The sequence below is a fragment of the Desmodus rotundus genome, chromosome 1, assembly GCF_022682495.2.
Source record: "Desmodus rotundus isolate HL8 chromosome 1, HLdesRot8A.1, whole genome shotgun sequence".
In the NCBI taxonomy this organism is placed as follows: Eukaryota; Metazoa; Chordata; class Mammalia; order Chiroptera; family Phyllostomidae; genus Desmodus; species Desmodus rotundus.
The window spans coordinates 178,306,938-178,325,770 of NC_071387.1; the positions used below are offsets into that span (position 1 = coordinate 178,306,938).

General features: G+C 53.4%; 1 protein-coding gene across 3 annotated transcripts; it reads left to right on the top strand.

The window, feature by feature from the left end:
- The first annotated feature begins 1,199 nt into the window (after positions 1-1,199).
- SLC6A18 (solute carrier family 6 member 18) lies at positions 1,200-18,622 on the top strand. 3 transcript variants are annotated; one of them, XM_024578607.4, is made up of 12 exons: positions 1,200-1,410; positions 4,261-4,401; positions 4,941-5,078; positions 5,684-5,865; positions 10,794-10,904; positions 11,824-11,936; positions 12,736-12,864; positions 14,126-14,282; positions 14,680-14,884; positions 15,271-15,430; positions 16,823-16,985; positions 18,291-18,622. In XM_024578607.4, the coding sequence occupies exons 1-12, from the start codon at positions 1,251-1,253 to the stop codon at positions 18,480-18,482; spliced, it is 1,851 nt and encodes a 616-aa protein (XP_024434375.1). In that variant the 5' UTR covers positions 1,200-1,250; the 3' UTR covers positions 18,483-18,622. The 3 variants fall into 3 exon arrangements, with proteins under 3 accessions (XP_024434375.1, XP_053769609.1, XP_045042165.1); XM_053913634.1 differs by lacking the exon at positions 18,291-18,622 and adding an exon at positions 17,993-18,147; XM_045186230.3 differs by lacking the exon at positions 16,823-16,985 and having other exon boundaries at positions 18,291-18,596.
- Positions 18,623-18,833: the final 211 nt, after the last annotated feature.

Below are 18,833 nucleotides of genomic sequence, written 5' to 3' on the forward strand. Positions count from 1 at the left end.
TTGGCGGCCAGGGAGAGGGAGTAAGAAGAATGGTGGGAAAGGCCCAGGCAGGTGCTTCAGGCTGGGCTGCACCACTCTACCCTCCTTTCCCTTCCTCTTCCCTCCCTCCTCCTCCTTTTCATCTTTGTTGTTCTCCTCTTTGTCTCTTTTCCCTCTCACCCCCCAAAAATCTTTTAAAACTGTGTCCACACTTCCAGGGCCCACATATTTGGGATCATGTTTGGCCACATGTTTGAGAGACACCACGTCCTGGGGAAGTGAGAATTGTGAACCTGGGGTCCTGGCCTGTCCTGGTGGAAGAATCTGCAGTGGGGGGAGTCTCTCTGTCCAGGGAGCCCACAGTGGGATCACCTAGGCTGAACCACCTCAAGTCAGCATGTCACCTGTCCCTCGAGGGGCGGTGTCACTTGTCCCCCAACCTCTCACATCCCCACCATGTGCAGTGGGTGTCCCCTGTCTTGCCTGCTTCCTGAAGGCAGCCGTGGGTGCTGAGGGTGGCATTGGGCGCTGAGGGTGTGGGCAAGCTGCAGTGTCAAGTGGAGGAAACCCCATTCCCACACAACCTCAAAGGTCACCACTGTGTGATTCCATTTACATGCTGTTCTTGAACTAACAGCCAGAGTTAGAGACTGGCTGAGGTGGGGTGGGGGGATGGGGAGAAAATGCAGACAACTGTAACTGAATAAAAATAAATAAATAAATAAATAAACCAGAAAACAACTAGAGTTAGAGGTTGCCAGGGGTTAGGGAGGGGGTGGAAGTGGAAGGGAGATAAGTGTGGCCAGCAAAGGGGACAGGAGGGACCCTTTGACGATGGACAGGTCCTGAATTGACGTAAAAAGCATCAACATCTGGCTGTGAAGTTGACCAGATACAAGATGTTGCCACTGGGGAAACTCGTGCCTGGCTTTCTGTAGTGTTTCTTAGACTATTGTTGCACCATCAAGATAGCCTCATGGGTGCCAGTCTCGGGTCCCTTGAGTGTCCCCACTGGGAAGGGAGGCCCTTGTTGGGAATGGTTCATGGGTGGGGCACCTGCAGGCCATCAGCACTGGCCATAGAAGGCGGGCTGGGGCCAGAGGGGGCCAGGGAGGGACTGCATGCCAGAGCCAGGGCCTGGCCAGAGTTACCGATTAACTGGCTCTACAGTTTTCCTTTAAATAACAAAGAATACACCTGAAGGGGAGACTGCACTTGGCTGTAAGCCCCAGCAGAAGTTTGAGAGTTGAGTTACCAGGGTGAGATCAGGCATGTCATGTGCCCCGGGACCAGACCCACTGGGGGACAGCAGCGGGGACGAGAGGCCCAAGTGGGACAACAAGCTCCAGTATGTCCTGAGCTGTGTGGGGTTTGCCGTGGGCCTGGGAAACATCTGGAGGTTCCCGTACCTGTGCCAGAGCCATGGAGGAGGTAAGCTTGTGCTCAGGCCGCATCCTTGACCAGAAGAAAGGGAGAGCAGTGGCTACTCAGACTGGTTTGTCACCGGCTCCTGCCCCTGGGTGGGAGGTGCTCCTCCTGGGAATTCGTGAAATGCCATGACCCAGGGAGAAATGTATCCCTTGGGAGTCCATTTTGAGGGTGTCAGAGCTCTTGGGACCCAGGCAAACCCTCCAAATGCTGCTTCTGCTCAACCTCGCCTTGGGGGGCCTGTGTCTGTGGACTCACCTGGCCTTACTTTTGGAGTCTGCGCTGCAGGCTCCTTGCTCCCTTCGAGAGCTCTGGCTTCGAGCATCCCTAAGACAGTGGGTCTCCACAGGAGGCCATGGGCCCTATAGGGAAATGTAGCCACATTAGAGTTTTTAATTTAATTTTATTTTATTTTATTTTATTTTATTTTATTTTATTTTATTTTATTTTATTTTATTTTGTTCTGTTCTAGTCTATTCTATTTTTAATCCTCACCTGAGGACATGCTTATTGATTTTAGGGAGAGGGGAAGGGAGGGAGAGAGAGAGGTGGAGAAACATTGATGTGAGAGAGAAACATCAGTTGGTTACCTCTCACAAGCGCCTGGGCCTGAACCTGTAACCTAGGTGTATGCCCTAACTGGGAATCAAACCCAAGAACTTTCGGGTCATGGGAGGATTCTCCAACCAACTGAGCCACGCTGGCCAGGGTGAGTCATTTTACTGATGGTCAGAAGGACGTGAACTAAAGCAGAGAGCCTGCTTCTTACTCCATGCGCTGGTCTCGCCTGGCGTAGCGTGAATGTGCACGTCCCTTTCCACTCTCAGTGCGGGGACCGAGGGCACAGAAATCGCAAACCACCCTTGACAGCTGTTACACATCATTGTCAGATTTTGTCTCCTGACGTGACGGGAAGGGGACTCCCCATGTTAGGCTCATTCTTCCCTGGGGTCCTACCCTCGAGGGGCTGCCCTGGCTGAGCGCCTGGTCAATTTGACTTCAAGGCACCCTGTGCTCCTGTGAGACTTGCGGGCTCCCAGAGAGTCCCTCACAGTGATCACCTGGCTCCATGAGGTCTCTGGTTGGAAATGTGGGGAGCATTTTGGGGGCAATTATTCTGGCCTCTCCTGCCCAGGAAATGAGGGACGAAAGGAAGTCTGCAGGTGGGTGCCTCGAGTCATGCCTCATTTTCTGGTCAGGAGTCACCCTTTCCCTTTTCAAGGGCAAAAGGGTGGCTGACCTGGTGGCAATAGGTAAACAGAGGACAGAGCTGAGTCTTGTCAGGGAGACAGGGGAAAAGGGCTCGCAGGAGTTCCATGGCTCCAGCTCTGCAGAACAGAGCAGACAAAGGCACTGTTTGATGCAGCTCTCCCAGTTATAAGGACACAGCTTCTTTAAAGTTGATTTTCTTTCCTGATTATAAGAAGATTCACGGCATGCAGAGAAATTTGAAAAGGCAGGCAGAGAAGGAGGAAACTCACCTGTCACGTCTGCCCACAGAGGTGTTGAACATTTGTGGGGGTTTGGGGCAAGATAGCACCTTGGGCCTTGGGTGTCCTGATAATGAGCTCACGACACCCTGACACAGAGGCTGATGGTGGCAGTCGCTCCCGTGGCCCCTTGGCTGCCCTTTGCATCAGGAAAGAGAGCAGCGAGGACTTGACGCAAGGATGGACATGCTGGTAGTTACTAGTGTCTGTAAACGTTTCACCACCCACAACCGGTCGCCATGGTCAATGCTGCCACAGGCCTGGTCAGTCCAGGAGCCAACCTTCCTGAGTCCTCGTTACCACAGGCTATGAACTGAGGCCGCCCTCCCCAGGGCCTGGGGCAGAGTGGGGCTTGGGCCCCTGGCTCCACGAGGGCTGAGAGTTGTCCCTGTTACCACCTGAGCCCATGGGCCTTTTCCCCATTCTTGAAATACTTGTTTAGGATCTAGTTGCAGATATAAAAGCACTTGTTGAAATGTCATGAAATATTTAAGCTTTTTAACTCACACTTCTCCTAAAAATGTCCCCCCACACGTGTGAAGGCCCTTTTGTCTCTCTTTGACCACTACCGATTATTTTGAAAATGAGGTGTAAGTGATAAGCAGATAATGTGCCACATTTTTAATTTGCACAAGTTCATTACACTGAGGGTGACTATTATTTCCTTTCTCATTCATGATTATTCAGCTTTGTAAACTTTGTCTTTAAATATAAGACTTAGGTAACATTGTCACAAAATTGAGCAGAACATGTAGAGACTGACAGTGATCCCATCACGTAAACACCATCTCATGCTCTGTGGGGAAGGTTACCACGTGGCTGCTGGGGACCCTGTTCTCCTCCCAGCAGCCGGGGGACAGCCACAGGTCTGGGGATGCACACGGCCGGCCTCCCCGCCAAGGCCTTGCAGGTAGGGACTGCAGGTCCTGATCACTCTTGGTGCTAGGGTTTATGGACTCTGGGAAAGGCCGGGGCCCTGCACACACGGCTCCAGCAACTGGGACCAAACAACTTTTTGTTCCGCCCCTCCCACTGCATGGTGTGCTAGGGACAGAGACGGGTCCAGCCCAACTCAGGGAGCAGCTGACAGACGACCTGAGGCATTGACCCTCCCCAGAATTCTGTGTGAATGAGACAGCTCCGTGTGCTGGGACAGCTGGTAGCAGAGGGTCATGGGGTCTCAATAGGAACAGAACGGCCCATGGGTTGGTGAAACTGCCTCCGAAGCACCAAAGAGTTGGATGCGACCAGATGATTTAAAACAATAGCACCAGGCCCTGGGTGTGGTCTGTCCCCTCTCAGGGAGGTCACGATGCTTCGCCTGCCCATGTGGCTTCCCCTGTTGACCATCATGTCCTTGCAGGGGCCTTCCTCATTCCCTACCTCATCGCCCTGGTCTTTGAGGGAATCCCGCTCTTCCACTTGGAGCTCGCCATCGGCCAGCGTCTGCGCCGAGGCAGCGTCGGGGTGTGGATGACCATCTCCCCCTACTTGGGTGGAGTCGGTATGCTGCCTTTCTGGGACCCCTGCCCACAGTTGCTGGGGAGGGCGGGATGTGGGGGCTCAGTTACGTGGACACTGTGGGTTTGCTTGTCACGCCAGCACACATTTGTGGTTCAGAACCTGCAGACAAAGGAGGGATTTTGGTATAAATGTGCAGGGAGACCCAGGCAGCAGCGTCCCTGTGGGAGGTGGTCACACTCTGAGGAGGCCTCATTCGGTTCCCCTGAGGAAGGACCTGGGTGCAGGGTGTTGTGTGGGGTGAGCTCAGGGTGCAAGAGGAAGAGGCAATGGGCGGACCCCTTGGAGCAGCGGCAGGCTGTCCTATGTCCCGAGTCCTGTGGGCCTGTGCACACGCTGAGCCAGCAGTCCTGGGAGCTCACAGGCATGGGGGCAGGCAGGCTGAACAGGGGGCCATAAAATGACACATGACCATCGAAGAGATGTGGCCAGATGCAGCCAGAGGAAAGGCAGCAGAAATGGAGGAAGTTGAGTCAGGGTAGTGTGTAACAGGAAAGATGGTGACTGTCCTTGTGTCCACAGGCCTGGGCAGCCTCACCTTGTCCTTCCTGATCAGCCTCTACTACAACACTGTCCTGTCCTGGGTACTGTGGTACCTCCTCAACTCCTTCCAACAGCCGCTGCCCTGGGGCTCCTGCCCGCTGGACGTCAACCGGACAGGTAATGCCAAGGACCAGGGAAGTTCGTGCTCTGCCTGAGCCCCAAGCCCCACACTGTTGCCCTGAAATAGCATGTTTGAAATCCGATTCTCTTTGCCTTGTGTCTCTGTTTACTGCTGGAGGCAGGAGCCCACAGAGTGTGGCTCCCCGGAGCCGGGCAATGAGAAGGGGTTGCTGCTTTGACTGAATTAGGTTCTTTAGGTCCAGAACTCAGCCTAGCGCTGGGTCTGGCTAGATCTTGGCAACAAGGAAAACAGTCGTCGTTTTCAGCAGTTTGCTCACGAAGCTGTGTTCACCCTCTTTCCCTTCCCACTTCTGGCTGGTATGAACTTGTGTTTCTCTCATTCTGAACGAGGCTGACCCTGGGCGCCTGACAGTGGGTCTGGGCCTGGAGGCTCCTCATATTGACCTTACTGACCACGCTGGATGTCCTGGACAGTGGAGGGCTCCGGTCCTGCCCAGTGTGCCCAGCATCCAGCAGCAGCTTCTCTGACCAGCACGCATCCAGGATGGGTTACGTGTAGACTCACTCCTGGGCGGAGGTTGCAAAGTCTGAATCCCACCTGAGCTCCTCGGCCAGCCTGTGACAAGACCTCCTGGTTTCAGGGTTCGTGAAGGAGTGTGAGGGCAGCAGCACTGTGAGCTACTTCTGGTATCGGCGGACGCTGAACATCACGGCCGACATCAACTCCAGTGGTTCCGTCCAGTGGTGGCTGCTGGTCTGCTTGGCTGCCTGCTGGGCAGTCGTCTACCTGTGTGTCATCAGAGGCATCGAATCCACGGGGAAGGTGAGAGCTCGTGGGGCAGACCCCACTCCCCTGCTCGCTCCAGCTTCAGAGGACCCCCCCCCCCCCACACACACATTGTCAGTAGTGTTTGCAGCTGATTTAGAGACTCTGCTAGGAGGGGTGTGGGCATCAAGACGGTCATGTCTCCTTGGAGGGTGGACGCCTTTATCATTATGGAGTGACCGTCCTTCTCCTAGTCATAGTCTTCACTCTCATGTAGATTGTTATTAACATAGCCATCCAGCTTCTCTGACCATGCTTTGTCCATTCTCCTTCTTTCACCCTTCTGAGGCCTCTGCTTAAGGTGTGTTTCTTGTCGACAGCGTGCATTGGGTCTTGCTTTTTTAAATCCAGTTTGACAATCCCTGCCTTTTATGTGGGGCGCTCAAACCATTTACATTTCATGCAGTTATTGGTCTGGTTGATATAAGTTTCTCATTTATGTTTGTTTTCTACTTCCCAAATCTGTTCTTTGTTCCTCGTTCTCTCTTTTCTGAGAATTTTCATGATCCCACTTTATGTCCTTTTTTTGGTAATTAGCTATAATGCTTTGTTTGATCTTAGGGTTGAATTAGGTGTTGTAGCTTATCGTTGTCCACCCTGGAGCAGTGTGTGTGTGGTGGAAGAGCTTCTGAGCAGCATACCTCCCTTTCTTCCTCCCCGCTTTTGTGCTGTTGTTATACAGAGCCGGGCAAAAGTAGGTTTACAGTTGTTTGTATGGAAAATAATATAATAATTAATAAATAATACAAGAATAAAATCTGTGTTTTCAGTACTCATAAATGAAAACCAACTTCTGCCTCACCCTATGCATTTTACTTATAATACGTTGTAAACACCAAGTGCATTGTCAGCATTTCTGTTTTAAACAGCTGATCATTTCTTACAGAGATTTACATAATGAGAAAAAGTGTATTTTTCCACACAGTGATAGTTTCCACGCAGAAAGGACCAGGGAGCCTGCACCTCTGGCTCACAAGCTTGGCTTCCGAAGTGTACCCAGCTCAGTAGCTTCCCTCCCTCCTCCTCTCGGTGCAGAGAAGGCCAGCCTCATGCATATCTGTCTTTTTAAATCACTACGTGCAGTTCCAGGCGCCCGTAGACCCTGGCTCCCAGGCGTGGTTGTGCGGCTCTTGCACAGACTGAAGCGTGCACGTGCACCTGGGTGGTTCCTCAGTGGGTGTGTGGACGTTAGATACTCTCATATGAGGATCTTCACACTTGAGAGGACTGGAACTACTGAGGGAGATCAGAGCAGCCATGAGGTCAAACAATCCAGCTAGAGTTTCCAGACAACCCTGTTATGAAAGTCCCTAAATATGCATCCTGGTGACGCCCAAGGTCAGTCTGTATTTGGGGACAGTGAGAAAAGACTGTCCATTTAATTTATTTATTATTTTTAAATTATATTTTATCGATAATGCTCTTGCAGTTGTCTTAATTTTTGTCCGCTTCCACCCAGCATCCCCTATTTCCTCAGGCACTCCTAACACCATTGTTCATGTCCATGGGTCATGCATAAAAGTTCTTTGGCTACTCAATTTCCTGTACTGTATTTTACATCCCCATGGCTATTCTGTAACCACCTATTTGTACTTCTTAATCTGCTCACCTCTTCACCCATTCCCCCCACAATCCCCTCCCATCTGGCAACCATCAAAACGTTCTCCATATCCATGATTCTGTTTCTTTTCTTCTTGTTTGCTTGTTTTTTTTCTTCTGGTTTATTTTTTTAGATTCATTTCTTGGTAGATATGTATTTATTGACATTTTATTGTTCATAGTTTTGATCTTTTTATTTCTTTTTGAGAGAGGGGAAAAGAAGGGGAAAGAGAGAGAGAAACACCAATGTGAGAAATATCAATTGGTTGCTTCTTGCATGCTCTCAATTAGGGACCTGACCTGCAACCCAGCATGTGCCCTGACTGGGAATTGAATCAGCAACCTTTTGGTCTGCAGGGCGGCACTCAATTCACTGAGCCACACCAGCCAGGGCTCCTTCTTTTTCTTAAATCAGTCTCTTTTACATTTCATATAATAATGGTTTGGTGATGATGAACTCCTTTAGTTTTTTCTTGTCTGGGACATTCTTTATCTGCCCTTTGATTCTAAATTATAGCTTTGCTGGATAGAACAAATCTTGGCTGTAGGTCCCTGCTTTTCATGACTTTGAATATTTCTTGCCAATCCCTTCTAGCCTGAAAAGTTTCTTTTGAGAAATCAGCTGACAATCTTATGAGACCTCCCCTGTAGGTAACTAACTTCTTTTCTCTTGTCGCTTTTAAGATTCTCTCTTTATCTTTAACCTTTGGCATTTTAATTATGATATATCTTGGAGTGGGCCTCTTTGCATCTTTCTCGTTTGGGACTCTCTGTGCTTCCTGGACTTGCATGTCTATTTCCTTTACCAAATTAGGGAAGTTTCTTTCATTATTTTTTCAAATAGATTTCCAGTTTCTTGCTCTTTCTCTTCTCCTTCTGGCACCCCTGTGATGTGAATGTTGGAATGTTTGAAGTTGTCCCAGAGGCTGCTTACACTATTCTAATTTTTTTGGATTCTTTTTCCTTCTTGTTATTCTGCATGTTTGCTTGTTTGCTTCCTTATGTTCCAATTCATTGATTTGATTCTCAGCTTCACCCACTCTACTGTTATTTCCCTGTAAATGTTCTTTATTTCAATTAATGTCTCATTAATTTGTAACTGGATCTTTTTTATGCTGTTGAGGTCCTCACTAATTTTCTTCAGCACCTGTGTAACTAGTGTTTTGAACTCTGCAACTGATTGATGGCTTATTTCCATTTCATTTAGTTTTTTTCTGGAGTTTTGATCTGTTCTTTCATTTGGGCCGTGATTCTTTGTCTCCTCATTTTGGCAGCCTCCCTGTGTTTGTTTCTATGTATTAGATAGAGCTGCTTTGACTCCCTGTCTTGGTAGCGTGGCCTAATGTAGCAGGTGTCCTGTAGGGTGCAGTGGCACAGCCTCCCTTATCACCTAAGTTGGGTATGTGAGGTGCACCCTTTGTGTGGGCTGAGTACAGCCTTCTATTGTAGTTGAGACTTGATTGTGTTGGCAGGTCAATGGGAGGGATTTACCCAGGCCAGTCAGTTGCAAGGACTGGCTGTGACCACTGACCACCAACCTCCAACCTCTGTGGAGGATCAGCTGTGTGGGGGCAGGGTGGTGGTGCTCCGATGTGGTCTGTAGTTGCCCACTGGGTATGCAGGCTCTGGGGTTTCCCAGGTGGTGCAGGCCAAGTTCAGCCTCAACCTGTGCTCTGCCTAGGGCCACCCTGCATGGCCTATAATGCAATTTGAGATGACTGCTACTTTTGCTGGGCTTAGAGATTCCCAGGTGAAGCCAAGTTATGAATCTAGGCTGGCTACTGCTAGTGCTGGGCCTGGAGCCACTAAGCAAGGGGTTTGGGGGCTGGGGGCTCACTGAGACCAGCAGTTGCTTGTTTGAGAGGATTTAAGAAGTTGTGAAGCATGAGCCAAGACCAGCCATTCAGTGACTTTATGCAAAAGTCAATGTTAACAGCTCAGATGGGCCCATAAGTTGGGACAGAGTGTCAGGAGATTTCCAGGGTGTGGCAAATGGTGTTAGCCAGGTTGATGGAGTCTCAGATATGGCACCTGCCTGCCGGCTCTGTGAGGGGAGGGTTCAGAAAAAGGACAGTGGCCTCTGTCTGCTTTTCTATCTGGGAAAAAGGTGTCTCCTGGCTCCTGCCTGGATACCAGACACTTCAGTTCCTCCCTATGTGGTACTGGTGCCTTTCAAGCTGCTATCCCAGTGCTGGAGCTCAGAGGGAGTTAGTGTGAGAAAGTCTGTGGGTTGGTTCTTTAAGAGGAACTGCTTGGGACTGCAGAAGTTTCTTTCACCGACTCAATCCCCTTTGGTTTTTGCAGCCAGAAATTATGAACACTTATCTTTCTGGCACTGGAATCCTGGGCTGTATGGCCTGGTGTGGGGCTGGGACTCCTTGCTCCCGAGATACCCCTCCTGAATTTTTATCCACCACGTGGATGTGGGACCAGCTTGTTCCATGTCTCTGCCCCTCCTACTGGTGTGGATGGAGATGGTTTCTATAATTCCATAAGACTTCCATTTAACTTGATTTCATATGGTTCTGAAGATGGTTGTTCTATAGTTTATTGTAATTTTGATGTGGCTGTGCAAAGAGGCAAGCCTTGTCTGCCCATGCCACCATCTTGACTGGAAGTCTGTCTATTTTTTCAAAGATTTTATTTATTTATTTTTACAGAGAGGGGAATGGAAGGAGAAAGAAAGGTAGAGGTACATCAGTGTGTGAGAGAAACATTGATCAGTAGCTTCTCACATGCCCCAACTGGTGACCTGGCCCAAAACCCACACATGTGCCCTGACTGGGAATTGAACCAGTGACCTTTCAGTCTGTAGGATGATGCTCAACCCACTGAGCCACATTGGTCAGGGCAAGAGAATCCATTTTAGATTTATTTTGCATAGATGCTGTGGTGCAGATTCCTGCCCACACATGACTGAGAACAGGTGCCATGTAGGATGTGGGAGAGGCTGTGGGCAGGTATGGGACCCCGAGACCCCTGAGAGAGGCCAGGGGACTGGGGTGGGAAGAGGGTGTTGGTGAAGTGAGAGCTGAATGCCTGTAGTGCAACCAACAGGGAGGCCACTGCCCGAGAAGTCAGTGCCCAACTCAGATGACCCATGGGCACAAATGCACACGTGAATCCATGTGTGACCATCACAGTGAGCTCCAAACCCTCCAAGCTGGACCAGAGCCCACCCCTACCATCTTTACCATGCCCTCCCAGATGAATGACGTGACACCGGCCACTGAGGCGTGTCCAGCATGCCTGCCTCTCTAAAGATTTTTATGTGGAGAAGATACCACAGAAAAACCTCACAATCTGGTCTTTTTTTTTCTTTTAAGGCAGTTTATTTCACAGCCTTGTTCCCCTACCTGGTCCTGACGATCTTCCTTGTTAGAGGACTCACCCTGCCTGGGGCCGCCGAAGGGTTAACCTACCTGTTCACTCCCAACGTAAGTGGGTCTAAAATGGAAGTTCAGATACCAGAAAACATTCAAGTGGGGGCCACAGCCAAGCCCAGCCCAGCTATCCCACTCCTTTGCCGTGTGGGGTAAGGTTGAGGAGAAGGGGAGTGTAGGCCTCAGGAAGAAGAAGGTCAGGGTCAGAACAAAGGGAGCAAGAGGAGGACATGGTTTGGGACATTCCGACTTTGGTTCTAGTGGGGCACGGGGGACCATGGTTCAGGGGAGAGGCTGGTTGGGGACTTGATGTCCCATCTGCAGTGCCCTGGACCCCACACCTGTGAGAGCCTTGTCCAACTACATGGCCCCACAAGGTGCGGAGCCACAGGACCTAAGGGCCTGCCTGCCAGAGGCCACAACCCTTCTAGACCACTCCATGCTCTCAGGATCCCAGCAGCCCCTGGAAGATTCCGGGGCTACATGGGATGCCCCAGGCTCCCCAGGCAGTGCCCTGCCCCAGAGAAAGGGAAGGAGAGACCTGTGTGTAGAAGGGTGTGTGCCCAGGGTTCCCCGGCAGCAGAAACACCAGGCACTGTGTGCAGGTGAATCCCACCCTGGGCAACTACAAGCCACTCAAACCCTCCAGGTCTGAGAGGAACGGATAAACACAGCAAAGTTCAAGTTGCTCAGACCCATTTCCCGCTCCTGAGAGGGTTACAGCCAAGTTTTCAGCATCCACATGTCCCATGTGGACGGGAGCTGTGGCTTATTTGACACACCACAGGATGGGAGGCCGAGTTTGCTGTATTAACTGCCCTTCCAAGCATGCTCCTTCAACTGTCCTTGGGGCCTGAGAGAAGACACCACTCATGACAGCTGCCCCAGAGGAAGCCCTGGAAACATTCTGGAACAGTAGGCGCTGGGCCTGTGTGGTGCGTCTGTGCCACCAGGTTCTCCTATGTCTCTCCAGATACAGACTCTACAGAGCCCCCGGGTGTGGCTGGATGCGGCCACCCAGATATTCTTCTCTCTGTCTTTGGCCTCTGGAGGACACATTGCGTTCGCAAGTTACAACCCATCCAGGTAGGGCCGAGCCTGTCCTGATGTTCACTCAGCATGTCTTTATGGGACTTCCTGCCTGGGACAGAGGGTGACCTAATGTGAACTTGAGATGAGATCAGATTCTGGAGATTCCAGCAATTACTGAGTCATCCCTTGAGGGCTGGAGGTCAGGTCCTGCATGGTAGCACGTTGGGGAGCCACTGCTGGAAGAGAGCCCAGATAACCAAACCCAGGAACAAGACCACACGGGGTGGACACCGCCCAGCATGAGCCACGTGCGTGGTGCATGAGGTTGGAGAGCGGAAGTGCCACTGTAGTGACTAATGCACTCAGGCCTCCACTCTGCAGGGAGCCACAGTCACCATTCATGAGACCTGGTACCCCCATAATGACCACAGCATTGGAAACTATGCAGTGAGAGGCCCCGTGACACCAGTAAACCTAATTCCACGTGGTGTCAGTATTTTTATCCCCCAGAGAGCCCAGAGACAGGAGGTGGAGGGCAAAGGGCCAGCTGGGCCGTGGACTGTGTTGACAAGTTACTGTCTCAACTCTCACCCTCAGTAGCTTATGTGTGGCTACCCCACCTCTGCAGCCTGGAGCTGGGATTGGCGGGAGGGGCTGGTGAGGAGGGGTGAGCGGGGAGGAGGCCAAAGCTGTCCTGAGACCACCAGGAACAGCACAGTGTTTCTGAGTCACACACAAGAGGCCCCAGGTGCAGCGTGGGGAGCATCAGGGCGGGGGTGCTGAGGCAGCAGGCACCCCCTCCAAGTTTCCTCTCTGAGGGGCCTTAACCACAGCACACTCCATCTCTGCTCAGGAACAACTGTGAGAAGGACGCAGTGATCGTCGCCCTGGTCAACAGCATGACCTCCCTCTACGCCTCCATCGTGGTCTTCTCTGTCCTGGGGTTCAAGGCGGCCAATGACTATGGGCGCTGCTTGGACAGGTGTGCACAGTGTCCTGGGGCCACGAGCTGGGGCCTGCTGTATTGGGGGTCCCAGCCTATGACTTTCTATTTCCGTAAGGAAGGAGGACAGAGAGTGTCCCCCAAAGGGTGTGTCTACCTGGGACCTAGAACGTGGCCTCATTGGGTCCTTGCAGATAGTGTTGGTAAAGATGAGATCATACCGGAAAGGGCGCCCCAAACCATGAGAGTCTCCTTATATGAGACAGAAAGGGACACACGGAGGCACAGGCAGAGGCCATGTGATGACAGAGACAGAGGTGGGAGTGACATACCACAAGCCTGGGAAGGCCTAGGGCACCCAGAGCTGGGAGAGGCACAAAGGACCCCCTGCAAGTCCCCGGAAGGTGATCCAGCCATGTCCATAGTGCCGCTGTGACGCCTGTTCTAATGCGCTGGGCAAGGCCTGCAGAGGGAGGAAGGGGATGGGCGGTGCTCCCAGGAGGGGGTGGAATGCCCTGGAGGGGCTGTGGGGCCCATGCCCTGGTGAGCAGCATAGTTGCTACTTGGTTCTTCTAGCTGCTTCCACCAAGATGCCTGGTGAACATGAGTTGCTGACCTATTAGCTGCACTAGAAATCATCCCAACAAGCTTCCTGGGTGGTGTGTCTTGATCTCGCTGCATTTAGGAACAACACACCTGTACCACACTTGGGGGGCATTTTAAACAGCAAAATCATCACTGAAAAGCACAAAATAGGTGAAAACCATGAGACCCAACTGTCCATAGGGGAGATGAAACAGGAAGGCCGTGCGTGGTCTGGCCGCCTCAGCCGGCATACAGAAGAGCCCCGGGTGTTGATTTCGAGGTTACAGAAACACCTGCGATGTTAGTTAGAGCCAGGAGCCCTGGAGACGATGGAGTGAAGCTCTCTGACTATGAGGCCGGAGGGGCAGAGAGCTTGGGCCCACCCTTTCCGGAGCCTGGAGGGAGCAGTGTACCGTGTTCCCTGGGGACCCACAGGTCAGGCCCAGTTGAGCCCTACAGGGGAGCGCCCTCTCCAGGCCTGAGGCCCCTCAGAGGCTGAGAGAACAGCCTTCCTCCCCACAGTGTTCGTGAAGAAATAAGCATTCCCACCTGCCCTCCCACCACAGGTATCCTTGAGACCCTGCCACACCCAGAGGGGCTGACCTTCACAGGATTGTTGGGGTCCTTTCTGGGCATTTCTGGCTGTGTTCACTTGTGGGTGCAAGGTGCCTCGATGACCCTGCTGGGTGCTCACTCAGTCTCTCTGTCCCTGCAGGAACATCCTCAGCCTCACCAATGATTTTGACTTCCCCGACCAGAGCATTTCCAGGGACAACTACGCTGCCACCCTCACACACCTGAACGCCACCCAGACTGAGATGGTGGCCGGGCTACACCTGGAGTCCTGCTGTCTACAAGACTTTCTGGATAAGGTACTGAGGGGCCTGGCCTTGCTGCTGATGGTTGACCAGGGGAGTGGGCATCACTGGCTGTGGGGGGAAGGTGAGCAGCTGCACACGGGGCCAGCCAACCATTGGGGACCAGGGCAGTGGGCTGGGATGGGCAGTCAACAGGCAGGTCCTCAGGGCAGCGATCTGAGGGGTGCCTGAGTCCAAGGGCCCAGGGCCCCATGTCACATGTTGGCCGCAGGCCATAAAAGGGAAAAGGCTCCTGTCACTCAGGAAGGCATGCATGTTGTCCCAGCACAGCCCACATAGAGCAGGACAACCCCCTTGGCCCTGACCCCAGCAGGGGCATCGGTGCCCCCATGCCTCCCAGTGCAGGATATGTGGTGCGCGCGTCCCAGCGTGGGCCCTGCATGTGTTGCAGAGTGCCTCAGGCACGGGCCTGGCCTTCATTGTCTTCACGGAGGCCATCCTGCACATGCCAGGGGCGCCCGTGTGGGCTGTGCTCTTCTTCATGACGCTGTTCACCCTGGGGCTGTCATCCATGTTTGGGAACATGGAGGGTATCATCACGCCACTCTTGGATATGGGGGTCCTGCCAAGATGGGTCCCCAAGGAGGCCATGACAGGTGAGTGATGTCACTGTCGCCGGCCTCACAGTTCTTGTTCTACTCCCACATGCTGTCTAGACACCTTCCTCCATGAGGGCTTGAGGGCCATGTCACAGGCCCCATGGAGAGCTGGGCCAGCCTTGTCACCTCTCAGGGCTGGACTCAGTGGCCTTGCACTGACTTGATGCCCCTAAGGGTCATTATGGGAGGGCAGAGGGTCAGCAGAGTGGGGCAGGGAGCAGGGATCCCCTCCCGCGTTGCCCAGTGAGTGCAATCCCAGCATCCTCTTGCCCTCTGGGCACAGTTTGGGAGTTGGTGGGGACAGGCAGACAGGAGAGGCGGTGCGAGGAGCTGGGAGGGCTGCAGCCAGGGCGATGTGCTCAGACGTGTGTCCATGTGTGCAGGGGCCGTCTGCCTGGTCTGCTTCCTCTCGTCCACCTGCTTCACGCTGCAGTCTGGGAACTACTGGCTCGAGATTTTCGACAACTATGCTGCTTCCCTGAACCTAATCATGTTCGCCTTCATGGAGGCAGTTGGTGTCAGCTATGTTTATGGGATGGAAAAGTGAGTTCTACTTCCCTCGGCATCAGCTGGGGCTGAAGTCCTGCCCCTCTGCTCCCCTCATCCCTGTCCAATGTGTGGGCATTGTGGCAGCCAGTCTCTGGGACACCTAAGAGTATGAGACAGAATCTGAGGCCCCTCTTAAAACATACCCAGGGTGGCTCCCAGTGGTCCACAGAAGCCCTCTCAGGACTGGCCCACCTGGTTGTGCTGGCCTTCCAGCCTGTGGGGAGGCAAGTAACAGAATGACCCATCTCTAGCCACACAGGGCAGACTCCTCAAGTTCAGGGACAGGTAGACGCTATGGTACCAGAAGGCCCTCCCTGCCCAGATGCCCTCCTGGATGCCTCCGAGAAGGCTCAGCACTTGTCCTGCCCATCCCCACCTGCCTTGGGCCTGCTGCACACTCACGCCTTCACTCACACCTGGACTCACCCCTGTCACTCACACCTGTAACTTGTACCTGTCACGCCCACACTTAGACCTGCACTCACCGGTCAACCCTAACCCCAGTTTTGCCCCAGTGGTTCTCGAGGTTGTGCTCTCTGTTCTTGGTTCCAAGGGGTCCTGGAAGTCACCAAATCCAGGGCCTTCACCACTGCTCTCAGGGCACAGGGGCCAGCGTGCTTGTCCTGAGGTGAGACACTACTCACCTGGAGAAACCGAAGTGAGAGGCAGCTGACTTGGTAATGTGGGACAGACAGCCCTGAATTCCAACCAGCCACAGGCACTCAGGAGACACCCAGGATGCTTCTGGAGTGGAGCTGGGGTGGAGGGAGCAAGCAGAGGAAGGGCTGCAAGGGGATTCCTGCCTCTCCGCTGGCTCCTGGATGTAGCTGTGGTGTGTAGCATTGGAGGAGCCTGAGCCAACTCTGTCCCCATCCCCAGGGGCAAGGCAGCTCACAGGGGGCTTTGCCACCCTGGGCATGAAGGGCACCAGGTCAGGCATCAGCTTCCATCCTACAGCTGGGCTGGCAAAGGCTTTGCTGCTTCTTACCCAGCGGCTGAGCCTCCCGTGGATGAAACTTGTAGTTCCTGTCCAGAGGCACCTCACCCAGGAGCCGGGCTGGGGGCCAGGCTAAGCTCCTCCTTGCTGTCTGTCAAGGGCCAGGAGACCCTGGAGCACCCCTTGCCCAGCCCTCTCCCTCATCCGGACTAAACTGCATGCCCAGGCCTTTGCCATATTATTGACAGGAGATTGAGTCCTCATCAGGATCTGAGAGGGCTGCCCATTCAGTGGCTGCTCAAGAAGGCACATGGGCCAAGGGCAGATGGAGGTGGGGGGACAGGCCCCATAGGTCACATCTTGGTGACACTGGATGAAGCTGCTGGCTGAGTATGTGGGCTTGCCGGCACAGGGCCGGGTGGGAGACCTAAGCCCGCTGTCTCTGGCAGGTTCTGTGACGACATAGCATGGATGACGGGGAGGCGGCCTGGTTTCTACTGGCGGGCGACCTGGAAGGTCGTGAGTCCCCTCCTGCTGCTGACGGTCCTCACAGCTTACATGGTCGTCATGGCCTGGACAACGATGAGCTATCGGGCCTGGGACCCCCAATATGTAGGTCCTGCCGATGGGGATCCCAGGGACCCTGGAGTCCCTCAGGCTGGGCCTGAATTGGCCCTGGTGCCGTCTGGGGCCCGGATGACCCTCCTGGTGGACATTTGCACCCTCAGTGACAGTGTGGGCTACCTTTTCTTTCAAAAAAAAATTTATTTTTTGGAGAGAAGGGAAGGGAGGGAGGAAGAGAAGGAGAGAAACATCAATGTATGTGAGAAACATCGATCAGTTGCCTCTCGCATGCCCCCAACTGGGGATCTGGCCAGCAACCCAGGCATGTGCCCTGACTGGGAATGGCTCGTAGGCTGGTACACAATTCACTGCGCCACACCAGCCAGAGCTGGGCTGCCTCTTCTATGGGACCTGAGGCCACGTGACCTCTCGAGTCCCCTGGGACATTGGAGGTGACTCCGGCAGCCTGGACAACCTCAGCCAGTGGCAGTTACCAGACTCTAGTGACCTCACAGGTCCCTGTAGCCCTGTAGGGGCCACACAGAGGTGTGGCCTCCAGCCACAGTTCCTAAGTGCTGTGGAGACAGGCACTGCACACTGCTCACCCCTGGTTTGAGATGGGAGAAAGTGCATGTGGTTTGTATCGCTGAACTGCCACCAAGGCCTGTCAGAAGGCCAAGCCAGGTGGTGTGGCTGACCTGCCACCCCCTTTAATTCCTCTGAACCTCACTGTGTCCCCTGTTGGGAGCATGGAAGTAATTCTGTTCCAAATTCCCCTTCTAATTTGAGCTGCCCAAGCCACCAAGGGCAGGAGAAAGAAATGGTGCTATGCTTCTCGAAGAATTTTCATGAATATTATACTATTAGATTCACACAGTAGTGCCTTGTGAACCTCAGAAGAAGGGCCTGAAGTCAGTGTGTTGTCTTGCCCTCCAAGAGAGGGAAGGGAGGGGGGTGGTGCACAAGGCCTGATGATGCCCAGTGGGCCAGGCAGAGGCAACCTCGAGCCTGTAGGTTCACTCAGGGTGGTCAGGGCAGCTCTTTCTGGAACACAGTCCCCAGGTTCCAGGCCTGTCTCAGAGTCCAGTCCCCCGAAGAGGCTCGGCCTGTGTCCTGAAACTTCAGCCCCCTGTGCCCTCACTGATGAGGGAGAAGACCCTGGTTGTGTGCCTTTTCTGTTCACCCACCTGGAATGAACCGTGTTGCTTCATTTCAGGAAGATTTGGAGTGGAGCTGCCCACACAATCCATGTTCACTTGGCGGAGGGTCAGCCTCGCTCTGACCAGGGTGGTAGAGCAGGGTGACACTGTTCCTTTCCCCAGATGCTCACTTTGTGGCCTTGTGTCTCTGCAGAAGCAGTTCCCCTTGCGGCAGGAGAAGTCCTACCCGGGCTGGGTGCAGGCCGTCTGTGTGCTTCTGTCCTTGCTGCCTGCACTGTGGGTCCCGGCGGTCGCACTGGCCCAGTGGTTCGCCTGGCGCAGACGGAAGCAGGAGAGCGTACAGCAGGACACACGCCTGAAGCTGCAGGACAGCGCAGCCTGCTGAGGGTGGGGAGAGCCTAACCTGTATGTCCCTCACCCACAGATCACCCAACACCATTATATTCACCCTGGACCCTGAGACCAGTGGTTGTGGCTTCCAGACACCATTACGCCTACCGACCCTGTTCAGTGCTCAGACCTGCTTCAACATCACAGTCTGTGCTGTTCTCCAAACAGGAGACAGCCCGGCACCTGGCTCTTGGGGCACTGCAGTTTGGGGCTCTGCAAAGCATGTCTGGGTGGCCATAGGTTGCACCCGCCAAATCCATGGGCAAAAGGGCAGGGGGGGTCCCACTGCCAAGCAGGCTGGCAGAGGGGGCTCTAAGAAGGCCACATCCACACCCTGTGCAGTGGG